General features: G+C 35.0%; 1 protein-coding gene across 2 annotated transcripts in view; it reads left to right on the forward strand.

The window, feature by feature from the left end:
• The window catches only part of FSTL5 (follistatin like 5), a 546,539-nt gene that overhangs the window by 174,722 nt on the left and 353,633 nt on the right, over positions 1-18,184 (forward strand). For both annotated transcript variants that reach the window (XM_045202427.2, XM_045202428.2), the window contains exon 4: positions 10,052-10,300. In XM_045202427.2, the coding sequence (XP_045058362.2) occupies positions 10,052-10,300 (249 nt within the window). The remainder of the gene's footprint in view (positions 1-10,051; positions 10,301-18,184) is intronic.

Raw genomic sequence — 18,184 nt, forward strand, 5'->3', positions numbered from 1 at the left:
AGAGAAGAGAATAACACCTAAAAGCCTGATCAAAGCAAGTGAGACAAATGGTAACACATTAAAAAGGAAGATCCTTTATTTTCCACTTTCAGCTCTTAAATACGTTTAGTTACTTGTCAGCATATATTTCTATAAAGCTGTGCTTCTTCTGAGATTATTTTTAATTTAATGTTCTATCAAAGGGCTTATATTTTTATTACCTTCAATGAGTAAGCATATAATAGATTGGAGGCTATATATTTCAACTAAATAATCAGTGAATTTAGTTGTAGAAACATCTAAATCTTTCTTTTATTTATACAACAGAATTGAGAATTATGTTAAGACACTTCTGTGAAAATAATTATTTTCCCATTGCTAGTATTCTAAAAAATACATAATTTTATTTTAAAAATAAAGCTGTATTCCCACATAAGAATGCAATAATATAGGAAATTTACAGATACAAACTAGATAAATTAAAAATCTCAAAACATATTTCAATAATTTTACACAAAAGTGAGCAATAAGATATTTTAGTGAAAAGTTATAGTTCTTAACACATTATGGCATTTGACTTTGAATTGTTACACTATTATTCCCAAAGTATTTAATAGTTATAATAATTTAAATATTAATGACTAAGTTAATTTTGAAGATATGCCGTCAACTCAGGATTAGTTAGTACACATTTAACATTAAGCATCTCAGACTTCTGTTTCTCCATTAGAGAAAGGCTATTTCAAGATAATATCACTTCCATGCTAATAAAAATAAAAAGCAAGAGAACTGACAAAATCATAGTTTTAAAAACCCATCAGAGATGCAAGGATGCCTTCAGAAATCCCAATAAACTAAACCCCATGACGTGATAAGCCTCTACTAGGAGAGAAGAGAGCTGTGTCTGCTTTCATCCCTGGTGGGGTGGATGAAAAAGGAGGAATTCAGCATAGGACAGGGTAAGGAGAAATAAACCAAAATTAAAAAAGAGTGATAATAATAATAAGAACACGAACAATGGTCAAATGTTTTCTGGCGTGGTGGTTTAGAATCCTGAAGGGCCCCAGCCACCAATCGAGTGTTCACCTACCTGCCAACTCTTTCCGAAGTATTCATTGAGTGCGGGAGTTGTAGGCAAAATGTGAAAGATCAGAAGCTTGGCTAGAAAGAACTTTCCTGAGGCACCTGGAGCCCATTGGAGGCTGAAGGCAGGATAACTGAGAGAAGCCAAACTGAGGCATCTGGGTCTTCAGTAATTCAAAGGCTGTGGAAGCTGCATGCGGAGGGGAGAGCAGAAGAGTTAAGTAAACTCCTTACCGGTAAATGTTCTCAACCATGGGAAATATGAGCCATGGCTGCTACAGGCTGTGTAACAAGTGCTTTGTAAACAGAGCCTCTTGAGCACATTGTATCTTCTCAGAGTCTGAAGCACTACAGACTGAGCATGGTGACAGGAGAGGAAAGTCCAGACAGGAATTTTTCTAAGGCTTTCCAGACTCTTACCGGATGTTGGACCACAGCCCTTATGAGACACACACAATACACACATACAAACATGTGCATATAACATATATCAGCCAAAGGAGTATATAAATGAACTTCTAAAAATCAGTACAAATGATAATGTGACCCAATAATATCGTCCACAGACTTAAGCAAAAACTGAAAAACAAGAATATGAATGTCTTATAAGTACATTAAAAGGTGTTTCTCATCGTCATTTTTCTGGTAGATTAAAATTACTACATGATATACCATCCTATTCACACTGCATTGACTAAAATCAAGAAGGATGGCAATACCATGATTTAATAAATACGTAGCAGGAGGTGGAACTCGCATGTGAAAGTGTAATGTAATAAGCCACTTTGAATAGTTTGGCAGTATTTTATAAAATTAAATACAAATGTATGACAATAACATTCCACTACATATTTATCTAAGAAGTGAAAACATATTTCCTCAAAAATGTTTGTCCGTAAGTGTTCCTTGCAGCCTTATTCATAATAGCCCCACACAGGAAACAACTCAAGCGTAACTATCCGTAGGTGAATGGGTGAGCAGATATTGATATATTTATATAAGGGAATACTACGCAGCATTGAAAATGAAAGAACAGATAGAAAACATAATAAAATGGACAATCTCAGAAAAATTATGTTGAGTGAAACATGACCAACGCAAGAATATGTACTGTAAGACTGATTGCATTGACAGGAGGTGCAAAGTGGGTGCAGCTCTCCCTTGGCGACAGAAGTCAGGGTCCCATCCTGTCTCTGTGAGCCTTACGCACATTTACTGCAAGTTGCTATGCCCCCTATGGGCACACAAACACACACACAAAGCTATACTTCGTGACTCTTTTTGTATAATTATGACAAATATTATATAATATTTTCTTTGCTCTGAAGTTTACTTTGCCTTTCTGATTTAAACTAAATTAAAACATTTCCTTGGGCCCCCAAAATATGTGATGGGTAATAACTGTGTTGGACAGAAATCCGATTGGTGTGTCTTTCTCTGATGTGGGAAGGAGATGAGCTTGGAAATTGACAGGAAAGTCCAGAAGTAAACTTGACGTGGTAATGGAAATATCATATATCATGATATGATTAATGTTTGTATCAAGCATGTAAGATTGTCAAAACTAAATAATTGAGATTTATATATATTTACTGATATAAAATTCTACCTCAAAACAAGTTAAATATATAAATCAAAATATTCAGGTCTAAATATATCATATCTCCAAATATACTAGAAAACTAATACTGGGTGAGACTAGAAATTAATTCCTTACATTTTATCTCCTTTTTGAGATAAGATGTAGATCTAGAATAACCTGGAATCATCCTTGCTGCTGGGTTGAAAGACTACTGCAGAAAATAATAAGGTCAATAATAAAGAAATAGTTTCAAAGAAGGAGGAAAAAAAGGAAAATTTATGATGACATAGATGGGTTACCTGAGGAGAACCAAGCCTAAAGCCAGAATCGTCCCTGGGTTTTGAGTCACAAAGCCAGATATTCTGTGTGGTATAAAGCTAGTTTGAGTGTGGTTTATCTTAGGTGCCGGTTAAAACAGTGTGACTAATGAATGTCATCTCTGTTCATAATCTACGTTGACACTTCCCAAATCCACTCTATCTATTCTCAGATTTTCTGGCAACTACTCACACCCACAGAATTTTCTTTGTTCTAATGTTTCAGGCAGACCTTGGTCAGGAGCTTTTCCACCTTCTTTCCCACTACTCTCTATCCTTTAATTATTAAATAAAGTGGCCATCCCCCCACAGGAATGCCAACAAGCACAAACCCTTGTTCTTAAGCAAGAGAAAAGGTAATATATGGTGAGGGGAGTTCAAGGAACATTTTCACATTAATAATTTTCTGTTTTATCTTGAAAGAGTTGCTTGGAATATAATCTTATTGTCAGCCATAATTATTGTTAGCTATTTATAATAAATTCAATGTGGAAATAAAACCCATTGCATATTCATAATATTAATAATTAATTTTGAGTAAAATAAATGCGAAAGTACTGGGCTGAACATTTATGCCTATTTATGAATTTTCTGCATATTTATGCATATATGTGTACAAATATATGACATCCATACTAAAATGTTTTAACACATTTATCATCTATAGTTTAAAAAATGAAATAGGTTTTCTCTGGTTAAGAATGTGACTTTTGATTTCTCAGTAGAACCTAAATTACTGTGATGTCTTTTGTGAACTTTTGCAGGTAAATTTTTAAAACAATGTAGAACATGGCTGAGCAACCACAGAAGTAGAGCAATAGAAATTAACATGGGTGGCTTTGTGATATAACAAAATTGCTTAGCCAGAAAGGCTAAAAGGTAATCCATTAATCCTTGAGCATTCTCGTGTGTGCCCTGTAATTCCACATCCATTGTGTATGTTATGCAGTAGTGCACCAGCCATTTCTCTTCACTTACGTCCCATATTCCCGTGGGTATGCTGGTCTCAAGGATTGTTACTTATATCTAAAGTATAACATCAAAAGTTGTTTTCTCCACAGTGGTGTCAATGTAGTTTCTATTTATTTATAATTATATTTATAAGAATAGATATCAACTCGAGGTGTTTTGAGTAATAACAAGCGAATTCAGAATTGAGCTTGTCTCAGGAAACCAACCAAAGGCCTGATGTGGAGCTACACTTGATTTGCAGGTAGGGAGGGAACCAACATCCACAGATTCATTAGATACCCAGACAGTATTTTCTATCACACTGTCCATTCCCTCAGCAGAAAGCTGTGCAGAAGCACTGACCGGCCCACATTCTCAATTCTAAGTGTTCAAACTCCTCAACCACATACAGGTGCCATCTAGTAGTCTCTGTTTCAACTCCAAATGAGATGAAGACAGTTCTAAAAGAGTTTGTGTTAGTGGGGTCCTCTCCCTTAATTAAATTAGCTATAGTCAAGATGTGCACATTCTTATTTGAAGGCCTTTGTGAAACATTGCATATCCCATCCATTGCTATTATGGGACCAAAGGGGTCCACTTGCCCACACACATCAATGCCCAAGCAAACAAGAATGGGAATTTGCAGCAAAGAAAGTCAGGGTTTATTAACTGAGGAAATGGCGCCCAGCTGGAATCACAGGTAGCCATTGCTTAAAGACTAGCTCCCTGATAGCTTCAGGAGATGGGTCGCATGGGGGATAAATCATTAATCATGCTGGCTAAAGGAGTTGGCTTGTGGTCTCTACTGATTGGTTGGGGCCAGAGTTAAACTATGGAAATTTTATGGAATCATTTTTGCTGAATATCTATGTGTGTGTGTGCGTGTGTGTGTGTATATGTATAGATACAGATATAGATAGATATATACACACAAAGTGATATATGTATCACTTTGAAATTATATACATATTAATTTGTTTAATTTAACAATATATATGATTTGGTAATGCACTTTTTTGTGTGTTTCTGACATACAACATCAATTGCTGTATCAAATATTGACTTATTCACTTACTAAAATTCACCAGGGCCTCTGCTAGGTCCTGAGGATATAGTGGTTGAATAAATAAATGATATCTTTGCTTTCTTAGAACCCAGATTATTAAGACACAGATATTAAACAAATGTGCAAACAAGTAGTCTTGTACAATCATTTTGTTTAGCTGTTATGGAGAAAAAACACAAAGTCCTACAAAAGGTATTGCTACTGAGGAGTGCTGCCGTTGGTGGTGATGGGGGCGGCAGTGATAGTAGAATACACTTTAGTACTGAAGCAGTGTAGGGAAGGGTAGAAAGGAAGGCTGCAAGTGAAGGCGTCTTAGATGAGAAGACCTATAACAGGAGACCGAGACCGATCAGGTGAGCAGGAATTAGACAATGTAACTGCATACATTGGTAGAAAGTGAAGATGATTCCAGAAGAGTCACCATATTAGAGTGTCTTAAAGACCAGGACATTTGCAATAGGTAGGACAACTGTCAGGGCTGTAGTATGAATCAGGAGTACAGGACAGCAGGCATATGGGCACAGAGAGCGGTCTTCTCACTTTTTTGCTCCCAAGTTAACCATTCCATACCTCCAGCTCTCAAAAGTAAGTCAAAGCAGAAATACCTCCATAGAGAGAGACTTGTCCTCAGCATCTGGACCTGGAGGGGAGAGCAGGCAGAGGGGCTTCAGCAGCATAAGGTCCTTATCCTTCAAATGCTGTGCTGCTTTCTGTGCTATCTTGCTTTCTCTGTTATTGAGAGTTATGATTCTTAGTCTCTTTTGTGTGACTGAATGTTTTGTTTTCCTTTTTGGAAACTTGTAGAAAATTGTCTTTGTTTTCAATATGTAAAGTTTCAGGATATGCCATGGTGTGCGTCTATTCCAATTCATTTTACTGGGTACTGGATAAACTCTCTGAATTTGGTAATTCATATCCTTTAATTCTGGGAAATACTTTAACAATTTTATTAATTATTTCCTGCCATCTGTTTTAATTTCCTCTCCATCTGGACCTTCTAGTGTTTGGCCTTTGGAGTTTTGAAAGTGATATCTATATATTTTTATATATTCCTTCTGATGGTTATTATTTTTCTATTTACTTATTTTTTATAAGATTTTCTTAATTCCATTGTCCAGACTTCCTCTTGAAATTTTCATTTAACTGTCAGATTTTTCATTTCCAATAGTCCCTTTTAGTTTTGTACAAATGTTCTTCTTATTCTTATTTCAGGGATTAACTTAGTTTTTATGTCTATGAGGATATAATTATTGTTTTTTAATTTTTAAAACTCTCATTTTACATTGGTTTTATCTACTTGTTTATTCTAGCTTTATTTTCCATTTTAAAGAGTTTACCTAGATGTGCAGTTAACGTTGGCTTTCAGCTTTTTGTTAATAGCTGACTTTGAATTTCTGAACCGTATGTACCATTTCCAATTGTAAACTTCACTATGGGTGGCCCCGGGCACATCACTTTTGGGGAACTCCCGGTATTAGGTTACAGGTTCCCCAGAGTAGAGTTTGAGTCACCTGCCTGAAGGCTGTGCCTATGACTGCCGGGCTGGAATGCACAGCTCTGCAAGCATTCAGCATGCAGTCTTCGCAGCTCTCGTGTGGTTTGTGTCTGAGTGAGTGAACCTCCACCTTCCCAGAGTTTTCCAGTGGAAGGGATCTCAGAATTTAACAACTTCTCAGTTTTCAGCATTTGCCTCTACCTTAAAATCACCACCACTCTCATGTTCTTAAGTACCTGGTATTGCTAGTTTGTGCACTTTGAGGAACCTGTGCAGTAAATGAGGTTCTCAAAATTGTGAGGTTGCCTACTGAATGTTGAGGGCTGCTAAGCCAGTTCCCACTTAGCCACATGTTTTCAAACTTCTAATCTTGTGTTTTCTTTCTCCGGTTCTCCTCATCCTTGTATATGTCTTTGAAAATAGTTTCTTTTTAGTAGTCTTGAAATATTTTAGCAGGGAGCAAATGGTCTTCATGTGTTCAATTTACGAAAGTAAAGCAGAAATGCACTTCAGAAAATACAAGTACACTAGTGTATATGTTCACTTTACACATATGTAGATTATGTATATTACATGCATGTGAAATATATGTAAATATTCTTTACCGTTTTCTTAATTTCTGAAATGTCCCAAAGTAACAACCATCAAGAAACTTTAATCTGTATTTCACTAAGGGAAGCTGTGTATTGGGTGAAGATAGTTTCTTATTTGGTTTATTTCTTTTTCTTAAGGTTCAGGAGAGGGTCTTTCAGTCTATGCATTTCTCATACGACTACCTGTGAAATGTGTTTAGATGTATCCTATTGATTACCATTGGGACTAGTGTAAAACAGAGGTAGAGAATTTGTTAATTGGGTGTAATGGGGTAAAAGTTGAATAGAAGGAAACTAATATAGAGCAAAAAAGACTGAAAGTCAGAACAACAAAGTTATGTGCAAATGAAGCAGAATGTGATACCCAGAAGCTTGAAAAAAGTCCTCATCTTGTGTAGAAGAAAGAGTCCCATGAATAGTCTGGCATTTAGTAACCTCTTCCTGGTGACAGAGAGATGGATGGCCCTGACTGTGTAGCCCTAGGTGTCCATCAGAGTTTCGGTAACAGATATACATTCAGTGACCACCACGGTCATTGGAAATCAGGTCATGGGGCAGTATAGAACTTCCTTTTTCAGAAAGACATCACGGGATGTTGACCCTGTTGCACACTCCTTGTTGAAGAAAGGCAGAGGGCGCTGCAACACTGAGGCTGTGTGCCCAAGAACAGAGAGTAAACTGGAAACAAAAATTCTCTGGGAATCAAAATTGAGAGGAATAATCAGTCTCTAAGGCTTTCTTTCCCTACTGCCTCGATGTCCTCATTCTCCTCTCCACTGACCTCTCACAAATGCCCTGCCAGATCGGAGCTCTCGTGCCAAACAGAGTCAAGGAAGAACAGGAAGAGGTGCTACTTTCGTTACTTGATAAGTTGACAATGCGGACTGAAAATTGTGTACAATAGAAGAAATATGGTCATGAGCTCCAAAGTTAAACATCTGGACTCATTTTATTTAAGAACATTTTATGCATCATGATTATTTTCTCTAAAATATCATCAGCATTGTACCATATTACTGAAACATTAAGGGTTAAGGCGAGTTTGTGGGCTGACCTCAGGGCATATCACATTAAATACTGTTTCAATGTGTATTAAGTAGCACCTGAATTTTGGATTATAACTCCTTTGAAAATTGCCTACTTTTTGATTGTTCATTAGAATGAAATAAAATAACAACAGCAACAACAATATTTATGTTAATAGTTGACATTAATGTTGCAGTTGCTATCTGACATGTACTATTATAAGGGCTTTCCATTCATTAATTTACAATAACTATTTGAGACCAGTTCTATTACTATGTACATTTTACAGATGAGAAAACTCAAGGAAAAGAAACGAAGAAAACTTCCAAGATTATACAACAAGTTACTGATGAAGCTAGGCTTTAGGATTTAGGATTCCAGATCCAATGCTCTAACCACTAGTGAGCAAATGAGACTTTTTAAAGTTATTAGTTCCCTATGACAGTGCTCCTGGTCACCTTGGAAAACTTTTCCAAAGGCCACGTCGCAATATTTACAATGGTCCTTTCTGTATATACTTGTTTTTCTTACAACATATTCACTCATATCTTTGTCTATTATTTCATGTAGATGGTTTCCACATTCAGGTTCCTAGACTACCTACTAAGCTCGTTTTATATTTTCAATTTTCTATGATCCCTATTCACTGTATATTCCACCAGAATTATAAAAATTAATGGGAACAAAATTCAGGCAGAATAATGCAATGGTTAATTGCTCAAACAGACATGAGTTTGAAGCCTGAAACTATCACTTACAGATTATGTTACCTAGGACATGACAAGTATCCATTTTTAGCTAGTTTCTTCACTATCTGTAAAACAGGAAAGAAATATAATTTATTTCAAATGATTGTTACAAACACCAAAGAAGGAAAATGCTCAGAAAAATGCTTTAGTCGGTATACACAAATTGTAGTTATTATTAAAAGGATAAACTTGGTTTGGAAATGTTTTCTTATTCTTATCCACTTTAGAGCTGCCACTCACAGAATTAACTACATACTATATTGGTGAGGCTTTTTAGTAATTAAAAAAATATGGTAAGTAATTATTTAAAAATAAACTCTTTCAGAAGAGAAATGACAGGTTTTGCTAGCTTTCCTGTATTGGAAGAATAAGAAGAATTGCCTTAACAAATTAGGAAATTATCACTCTAAAACACCTTGAAGGGTATTATAAAAATGACGTAATTGTGGAGCTTTACGGGACACAGAATATTGCTCCCTTGTCTTCACACTCTCTTCTTTTTCCAATCAATTCCCACCTGTCAAAAATCCCAATAATTAAAAAAATAATCCCCGATCCAATCTGACTTCTATTAGGAAGCTTCCCTTAGTTTTCTTCAAAAATAAATGTTTTTCCCTCTAAAATTCACATAACTTGGAGTCTCCCATGTTACTTTTTTACCTTATAAAATATTTGTTTTAATTATCTTATATCTTTACTAAAATATAAGGCTTTTCTAAGCCTATGTAAATGATAGGTTTCTTAGTATACTTTTCAGTACTTAGGCATTTCCTTTATTTACTGTGTGGCCCAAGATAACTCTTTGTCTTCCAATGTAGCCCAGAGATACCAAAAGTTTGGACACCCCTGGATCCTCTTTTTATAGGCAGACTGGTACAGAGAAGTAATTTTTTTCCAAGCACGTAAAGCTAGTAAGTGGTAGAGCCAGTATTTGAACTCAGGCAGCTTAATTTTAGAGACCTTGTTCTAATGACCACACTACTCATTGGGGAGAAAGAAGAAAGTTCAAGGAGAGAAGGGGAGGGAAAGAAGAACATGGAACATAGTCTGGAAAAGTTCGTCAGCTGGGTCTAAGTCCCTTCTCCGCTGAGTGCAACTGAACCCTGATTACACTGTATGTCCCTTAGACAAACGCTTTCACTTGAAACTTTAACAGGAATGTATTATTTGGGCATGTGAATCCCAATCATTTTCTATTCTTTATCCTCAGGACTCCATATTCAGAATGGCCCTTTGGGGTCCTGTGAAAATAAATACTGTGGTTTGGGAAGGCACTGTGTTATCAGCAGAGAGACGGGGCAGCCAGAATGCGCCTGCATGAACCTTTGCAAAGGGCACTACAAACCTGTGTGTGGGTCTGACGGAGAGTTCTATGAAAACCACTGTGAGGTGCACAGAGCCGCCTGCCTGAAAAAACAAAAGATCACCATTGTTCACAATGAAGACTGCTTCTTCAGAGGTGAGTGCAGGGCAAACCGAGATTGCCACCCCTCTCTGGTTTCTTTTTTTCTTTTTTCTTTTTCTTTTCTTTTCTTTTTTTTTTTTTTTCCCCTCTCAACTAGTGCCTTTGAGTTTAAACTCTAACACAATTTTATATCTGCAAATGTCTGAAACAGGAAAGGAAAAAGAGATGTGAGCTTAGTTGTACCGTAAGCACCAAATGTAGAAACACTTACATGGATATAATTCTGAATCTTAGTTATGAGAACAAAGCTGGCCAAAATATGACTCAAAATTTAATATAGTTTACAGCATTGTACCATATGGCTTCCCAATCATGCCGTTGTCTGAGGGACACAGGGTGGCTGGCCAATGCGGTCAACCCGCCAAATCCACCCAGTGAAAAGCACCTGGAGGGGAGCTGTGGGAATAGTGAATGCCAAGGCATGCTGTGGCAACATCTCGTTTCCTCCTGATTAGAAAGGATGGTTTCCTTTATGCCACATAACTCAAATTTTATGGAACCCATAAATGCTCACTAAAATAACTATGAAGAACTCATGCAAAACTCATTTAGTAAATTTGAGATGACCATAATTGAAAATTTTAAAGTATTGGTATTTACTTTTGTGGTACTCAAAATCATTGGTTGTTGTTTGTGGAACAATATTGCCCAATATATAATTTGAAAAATTATTTTAATATGCTATAAAAATAAATCAGACAGTTTTAAAGTCATTTATTTATAAACTTGTTTGGTATTTGTGTGTTTACTTGTGCTGGAGAGAATACTTGCTTGTTAGTAGACATAACCCAGACTGAAATTCTGATGTGTTAAGTATGTAGAAGTTTTATTTTTTGAATAAGTCAGTGATCAACCTGATTACTAACCTTTGTCTCCATGCCCCAGTTTCCCAGAATATTCCTGAACTATGTTTACACTTAAAAACGTGTTGGATGTTTAAATTCTTAGCTTAAATTTTTGCTTCAATGATGTCATTGCACTTCATTTGCTGACCAGTTAAGATAAAATGACTATTCAAAAATTGTTCTTTTTCAAACTTGGTAGAATAAAGGAAGTATTATTTCCAAGAAAAAAATTCTACACAGAGCTTTTAAATGATACACATGAAATGCTGTGTAGTCATTGTGGCTACTAGAAGCCCTTTGATGTAAATGAAGAAAAAAATACAAAAATAGTTTCCTTACCAGTGTGAACTGTGCACACCTTTACTACAAGCACAGACAATTTTATTATATAAGATCCTCTTCCTTTACAGAAAGAAGAGCAGCTCCTTTGGTTTTAAGTTCAACTTATCCTCCTCTTCTATCAAATCTATTTTCCAATAACTAAAATTGATTCTATTAACATTGTGCTTTAAAGCTCATAAATGAGTATTATTTTTTTTTTTTGTAATTTTGATCTGAGATGATGCAGTGGAAATTTTTCTACTCCACTGATTTATAAACCTATGTAAATATATACTATTAAGTTAATTTAGAACCGTATTCTCCAGCTGAGATTTCATCTAGCTACACTAAAGAATTGATTATATGGAAATATATGATATTAAATATCATGTGGGAAAAATCTAGTGTATTTAATTTTCTGCTTTATTGCTGGATGCTTAGGCATAATGCCACTCAGTATGTAAATCAGCATAGAGATAGATGAACTAGATATAGCTAAGAATGTTGCCTCCCTTATGAGTTTTTACACAATGGTTTCAGAAACTTTGGTCCTTCACACTTTTACTAAGCATATTTATTACATCTATGATTAATTCAAAATCATTACATATAGTGTTAAAATTCCATCTATTCTTTTCTGGTTTAGTTAACACATTCCCCAGGTCTCAGAATTTGTGGATCTGCTGTTTGTTGGTTGGTTTTAGTGTTTTGCCTAACAGATATATCACTCATAAAAGGGCTTTATATCAGCAGAACAGAAGTAGGTAGTATAGAACAAAACGATAAATTGCCTGTCTTAGTAGTATACAATTGGCTAAGTTTTGGACATAAAAGAAGACTCTATATAGCTGAAGGCTTGACATTGTTGTGATGGCTAAAATAAATTCTTGTGATTGTAAATAATATTTTGTATAGAATTTCAGCTATTTGCGGTGTCCAATGATGGCACAAAGGAAAAAGCAAATCAAGTTTTGTGGGAACAATCCACATCCATTTGTTTAGGACTTGTTTCGGGGGCTTCTGTACTTACTAAAAAGGAGGGTTGAGTAGTTGCAACAGCAAAAGTGTGGCCAGCAAAACCTAAAAAGTATTTTATCTGCATCTTTTCAGCAAAAGTTGGCTAACTTCTGCTTTAAAACGTTCGTAGTGCCTTCCAATTAATTTTTGAAAATGTTTGCAAATCTTTAGTATTCTGGATCTTCCTGGCTGCAGTGGACACACACACACAATGAAACTGAACAGAACACACACCCATGCACCAACGAGTGCAAGTAAAACAGGAAGTCTGCGAAAGACGACTGGACGGAATCAAAGTAGAAAAGTAGATATCCTAGTCCCGATATTGTGCTGTACAGAGGTTGGCAAAAGTAGGCTTACAGTTGTGAGTACGTAAAACACAGTTTATTTTTGTATTATTATTTATTAATTATTGTATTATTGTCTGTACAATCAACTGTCAATCTGCTTTTGCCTGCCCTGTAATTTTGCAGAATGTCGGCCATTGGAAGAAGCTGGGGAGAGCAGACATGGCTCTGTCTGTAGTATCTCTTACAGCAGGATATGACTTTACAATTACATCACAATAAAAGAGTTCAGTAAAAAATAGTACTGAGAAAATACTAGCAGATACTTAAAACAATTTTAAAGAAAGTACGTTTTGCATTATTTGTTAATTATTTGAACTTTAAGGTAAGTCCTATTTGTTTCACCTATTGAATTTATCAGAATTACCTTTGGTATTTTTATTTAAACATTAAAAATAGAATATATTTAGGGTTAGGTTGTTTGTTTGAAATGTTTCTATCTTTTTTAAGGTAGGCCTGTATTGCTGTGAACTTCCCTCTCAGGACTGCCTTTGCTGTGTCCCATAGGTTTTGGGTTATTTTGAGTTCATTTTCACTTGTTTCCAGAAAGTTTTTGATTTCTTCCCTAATCTCGTTCTTGACCCCTTCATTGTTGAATAGCATGCTATTCAGTCTCCATGATTTTGAGTGTTTTGGGTTTTTTCCTTTGGGGTTGGTTTCTGGTTTCAGTCCCTTGTGGTCAGAGAAAATGCTTGATATGACTTCAATTTTCTTGAATTTGTTGAGGCTTGCTTTGTGTCCTGTCATGTGGTCTATCTTTGAAAAAGTTCCATGGACACTTGAAAAGAATGTGTATTTTGCTTCTTTGGGATGAAAAGCTCTATATATATCAGTTAAGTCCATTTCATCTAGGGTATTGTTAAGTGACACAATATCCTTCTTGACATTTTGTTTGGAAGACCTGTCCATTTTTGACAGTGGGGTGTTAAAGTCCCCTACTATAATTGTGTTGCTGTCAATATCTTTCTTGAAATCCTCCAAGATTTTCTTTATGTATTTGGGTGCTCCTATGTTGGGTGCATATATATTTACAAAATTTATGTCCCCTAAAGCAAGGGACATAAAGGAAAGAATAAACAAATGGGACCTCATGAAAATAAAAAAGCTTCTGCATGGCTAGAGAAAACACCACCAAATTACAAAGAGAACCAACAGTATGGGAAAACGTATTTGCGAATGATACCTCAGACAAGGGCCTGATCTCCAAAATATATAAAGAACTCACACAACACCACTCCAGGAAGACAAACAACCCAATTAAAAAATGGGCAAAGGACTTGAACAGACACTTCTCTAAGGAAGACATACAGAGGACCTAGAGACATATGAAAAGATGCTCAGCATCACTAGCCATCAGAGAGATGCAAATTAAAACCACAATGAGGTACCATCTCACACCAGTCAGAGTGGCCAACATAAACAAATCCACAAACAAATGTTGGAGAGGATGCGGAGAAAAGGGAACCCTAGTGCACTGTTGGTGGGAATGCAGACTGGTGAGGCCACTGTGGAAAACAGTATGGAATTTCCTCAGAAAACTAAAAATGGAACTGCCTTTTGACCCAGCAATTCTGCTGCTGGGATTATACCCTAAGAACCCTGAAACAGCAATCCAAAAGAACCTGTGCACCCCAATGTTCATAGCAGCACAATTTACAATAGCCAAGTCCTGGAAGTAACCTAAGTGCCCATCAGCAAACGAGTGGATCCAAAAACTATGGTACATTTACACAATGGAATTCCACGCAGCAGAGAGAAAGAAGGAGTTTATACCCTTTGCAACAGCATGGATGGAACTGGAAAGCATTATGTTAAGTGAAATAAGCCAGACGGTGAGAGACAAATACCATATGATCTCACCTTTAACTGGAACATAATAAATAGAAGAAAAAAGGAAACAAAATATAACCAGAGACATTGAAGTTAAGAACAATCTAACAATGGGCAGGGGGGAGTGGGGAGGGGACAGTGAGGAGAGGGGATTACAGGAACTACTATAAAGGACACGTGGACCAAATCAAAGGGGAGGGTGGAGATGGGGGAGGGAGGTGGGTTTGGCTGGGGTGGGGTGGAGGGATGGGGAGAAAAGGCATTCAACTGTAATTGGATAACAATAAAAAATTTTAAAAAATAGAATATATTTAAAAATAGATTATATTTGTACAAGCATACATATTGATTAATTATTTTAAAATTAAAATAAGAATTCAGGCCTAACAATACATATATATGTATATTTACATCTATATGTCTATATTTGTAATTGTATTATAACTATATAGATCTTCTTACTGTTATTTCTTTCAAATTTTACAGAAAAATTTTTAAATGTTTCTGTAGTGTGCTCAGCATTTACTATTAATGACTCTCACATGTAGGTGAATTCACTAAGCATTATCTTCATGATTTTCATTTTGTGGAACTGTAGATAAAACATAAAATACATATATGAACAATATTTTTCTAATTTATTTTTATTCAAATGTATCTGATTACAAAGAAATTGACTATAATAGGATATAGAAAAATGTACTATTTATTTATTGGCATCAAATACTTTATGGTGATGCTTAATATAGCATACAACTTTCTAGTTTTCCGTGATGCTTTTCATTATAATGACGGCTATTTCTCATCCCGACCCCCACCCCCAAAGCTCTTTGTAACTGCTGGAATTCCATGTCACTTATAACAGGTACAATTTCCTCTCACCCTGACACCAGGTCAGTCTGTCACATGTGGCAGAATTTACTTACTCAGAGTATAGACATAAGCTGGAATAAGAAACTCAATATGTAACCCGTGCCAAAGAGGGAATTAAATCTTTTATGAGAAAGTCAATTGAACTGAAACCCTTTTGCCATTTACTGTGTTGAGAATAAAACTGCCATAAAGGCAAATGTTCTGTGCACTTAAATGTGCATCACAAACAATAACGACTTGGGAAATATGGTTTTATGGCTATATGTGTGCTCTTTGAATGAGATTTGACATTGTGTTCTTTTTCATTGGTACAATCTGGAGAGACATTTATATTCCATTTTTTAAAATTAGATCTTTTATCGGAACTTTTATTTTTAACATTGGGGCTTGTAGAATTTAGGCTTAAAAACTAGGTTGCCAATGATATTTTAAAATATTTTAGTATGTATAATGTGCTAATCCACATTTGCTTTTAGATGGCTTTTTTTAAAAAGTGTACCTTAGTAAAGATTCTATTTTATGTGCCAAGTCTTTTTTACCATTTCATGAAAAGTTGTAATCTTAAAAATATATGAAATTTCTCTTTATTTTACTCTGAAGTAGAATATCTATTAGGTGTATAACAATGTTATTTTACTCTCCTAATCTCCACCAAAAAAAAAAAAAAACAACTTTATTGACTAAGTTGCTGTCTTGTTGTATTTAATTTTTGTCAAATTGTCCTGCTTGTGACATATAGGAAGTAAATGTAACTTTCACATACCCATATAGTCTTATCTTGTTTTTGTACATTTTTATGTTCTATCATTTTTCTTCAGTTTCAAGTTATAAAATAAATATTTTAGTTTAATATTTTATTTCATATTTTCTATGGATGTATGAATATTTCATTAATAGTTATAAGCACAATATTCAATAGTGACAGAAAAAAATGAGAACATTAGTTTGAACAATTTGTCTTCTATCTTGAAGGTGTTTAAATATTGTATCAGTCATTACCTCTCACTGACACCTTCACTTATCATGTTTATTTGCTCAGTATCCTATTTTGAGACGCTGAATGTGATTTCTCTGTAGCTTACAAAGTGAAGAACTTTTTTACAACTATTATTTTTCAATGTAGTTGATATGTCCTCTTTGATATATATATATTTTTTAGCCAAAACAAAATAATGAAAAACTTACCACTGATTAGACACAGTACATGTAATTGGGGATAAAAATGTTCTATAGAAAATGCAGTTGAATGTTGTCCTCTATTACTTTAATTTTTATTTCACTTTTAAAATTCCTTCTAAGGGTCTGCCTATGGATATTTCAGAGAATATTTAAGAACTTATTAATGACAAAAATTTAAAAGCAAATGGGGAAAATGAGAAGCTTTGCATGTGATTATCATGCAGACAATGATATAAAAAATAAAACCTTTTCTTGTAGGGAATAACATGAAATAAAGGAGATTTGGCACTTTCCAGAACAATAAAATATGGAGGTAATTATCAATGTTGTTCCTTTGATATTGGTTAGGCCACATATAAAGAGCGTCTTTAATTTTAAAATGTTAAGTTAATTGGATGTACTAATATGCAGTAAGTTTATTTTTGGTTTAAGAAAACACATCATCTCAATATAAAGTATTGATTAACCTTGTGGTTACAATAGAGCTTCCTTCTTGGGTGGTGTATGCTCAGGTAGATGTGATACATTTCATGTGTGCTCTTATGTGATAATCACTTTAAGAACTTATTTCCATATATTTCCCTCATCAATATGTGGATTTCCAATAGCTTGCATAATGTCTTTCTAAAGCCCCCCAACCTGAACTCTAGACATTAGTCATGATTACATTTTGTCAGTACTTTTTCCTCTTTGCACATCTAAAGAGCTTACAAATGACCACAAAGTTCTTTAATAGATTTGACTGCTAGGCCAAGGTTAAACCCAAGTCCATGATATGTAGAAACAAATATTTGATTATAGTTTTAATATGCATCCTGGATAATACATTTATCTCCAATTTTTTCAGAACTATAACATGTAATATGGGTGATAAAGAAAAGACAGTAACCCATTGCCCTAATATAAACTTGGTAGTGAGGATTTCTAAACAGAAATTATCACTTCAGTTATTTCTACCAAAAATCAATGATTTTCAAAAATCCACAATAATTAAACATAAAGACATAATTTTAAAAGAATAGTGAATTGAGACGGCTGATAATTTTTCAAAAAAAAATATGTCCCAAAGACTCAGAAAACGTTAGGTCCCAGACAGGTCTTACTTGCTGTCACTTATTTAAATCATAATACTGGGATTCAAAAGCACACAGGTGAAAGTGTGAAAATCTGTCTGTGAGTAACTCTTAATGATAAGACAACAACTTGGTTATCAAGTTGAGAGAACCAAGAAGAAGATTAAAATACAGCAGGCAGCCAAATCAAAATGTACAACTGAGGTCAGAATAATAAATTTTGGATCTTGGTGGATTCATAGAAAAACAACTGAAATGTTTTCTGTTGTAGAACAACTAAGTAAAAAATAAGTTTTGCCAAGGCTGGGCATGTTTTTTTGTTTGTTTTTGTTTGTTTGGTTTTAGATAAGACTAGAATTTATTAGTACAGAGTACCAAGGTGAAAGTTATAAG

Source organism: Desmodus rotundus, chromosome 9, assembly GCF_022682495.2.
Source record: "Desmodus rotundus isolate HL8 chromosome 9, HLdesRot8A.1, whole genome shotgun sequence".
Taxonomy (NCBI): Eukaryota; Metazoa; Chordata; class Mammalia; order Chiroptera; family Phyllostomidae; genus Desmodus; species Desmodus rotundus.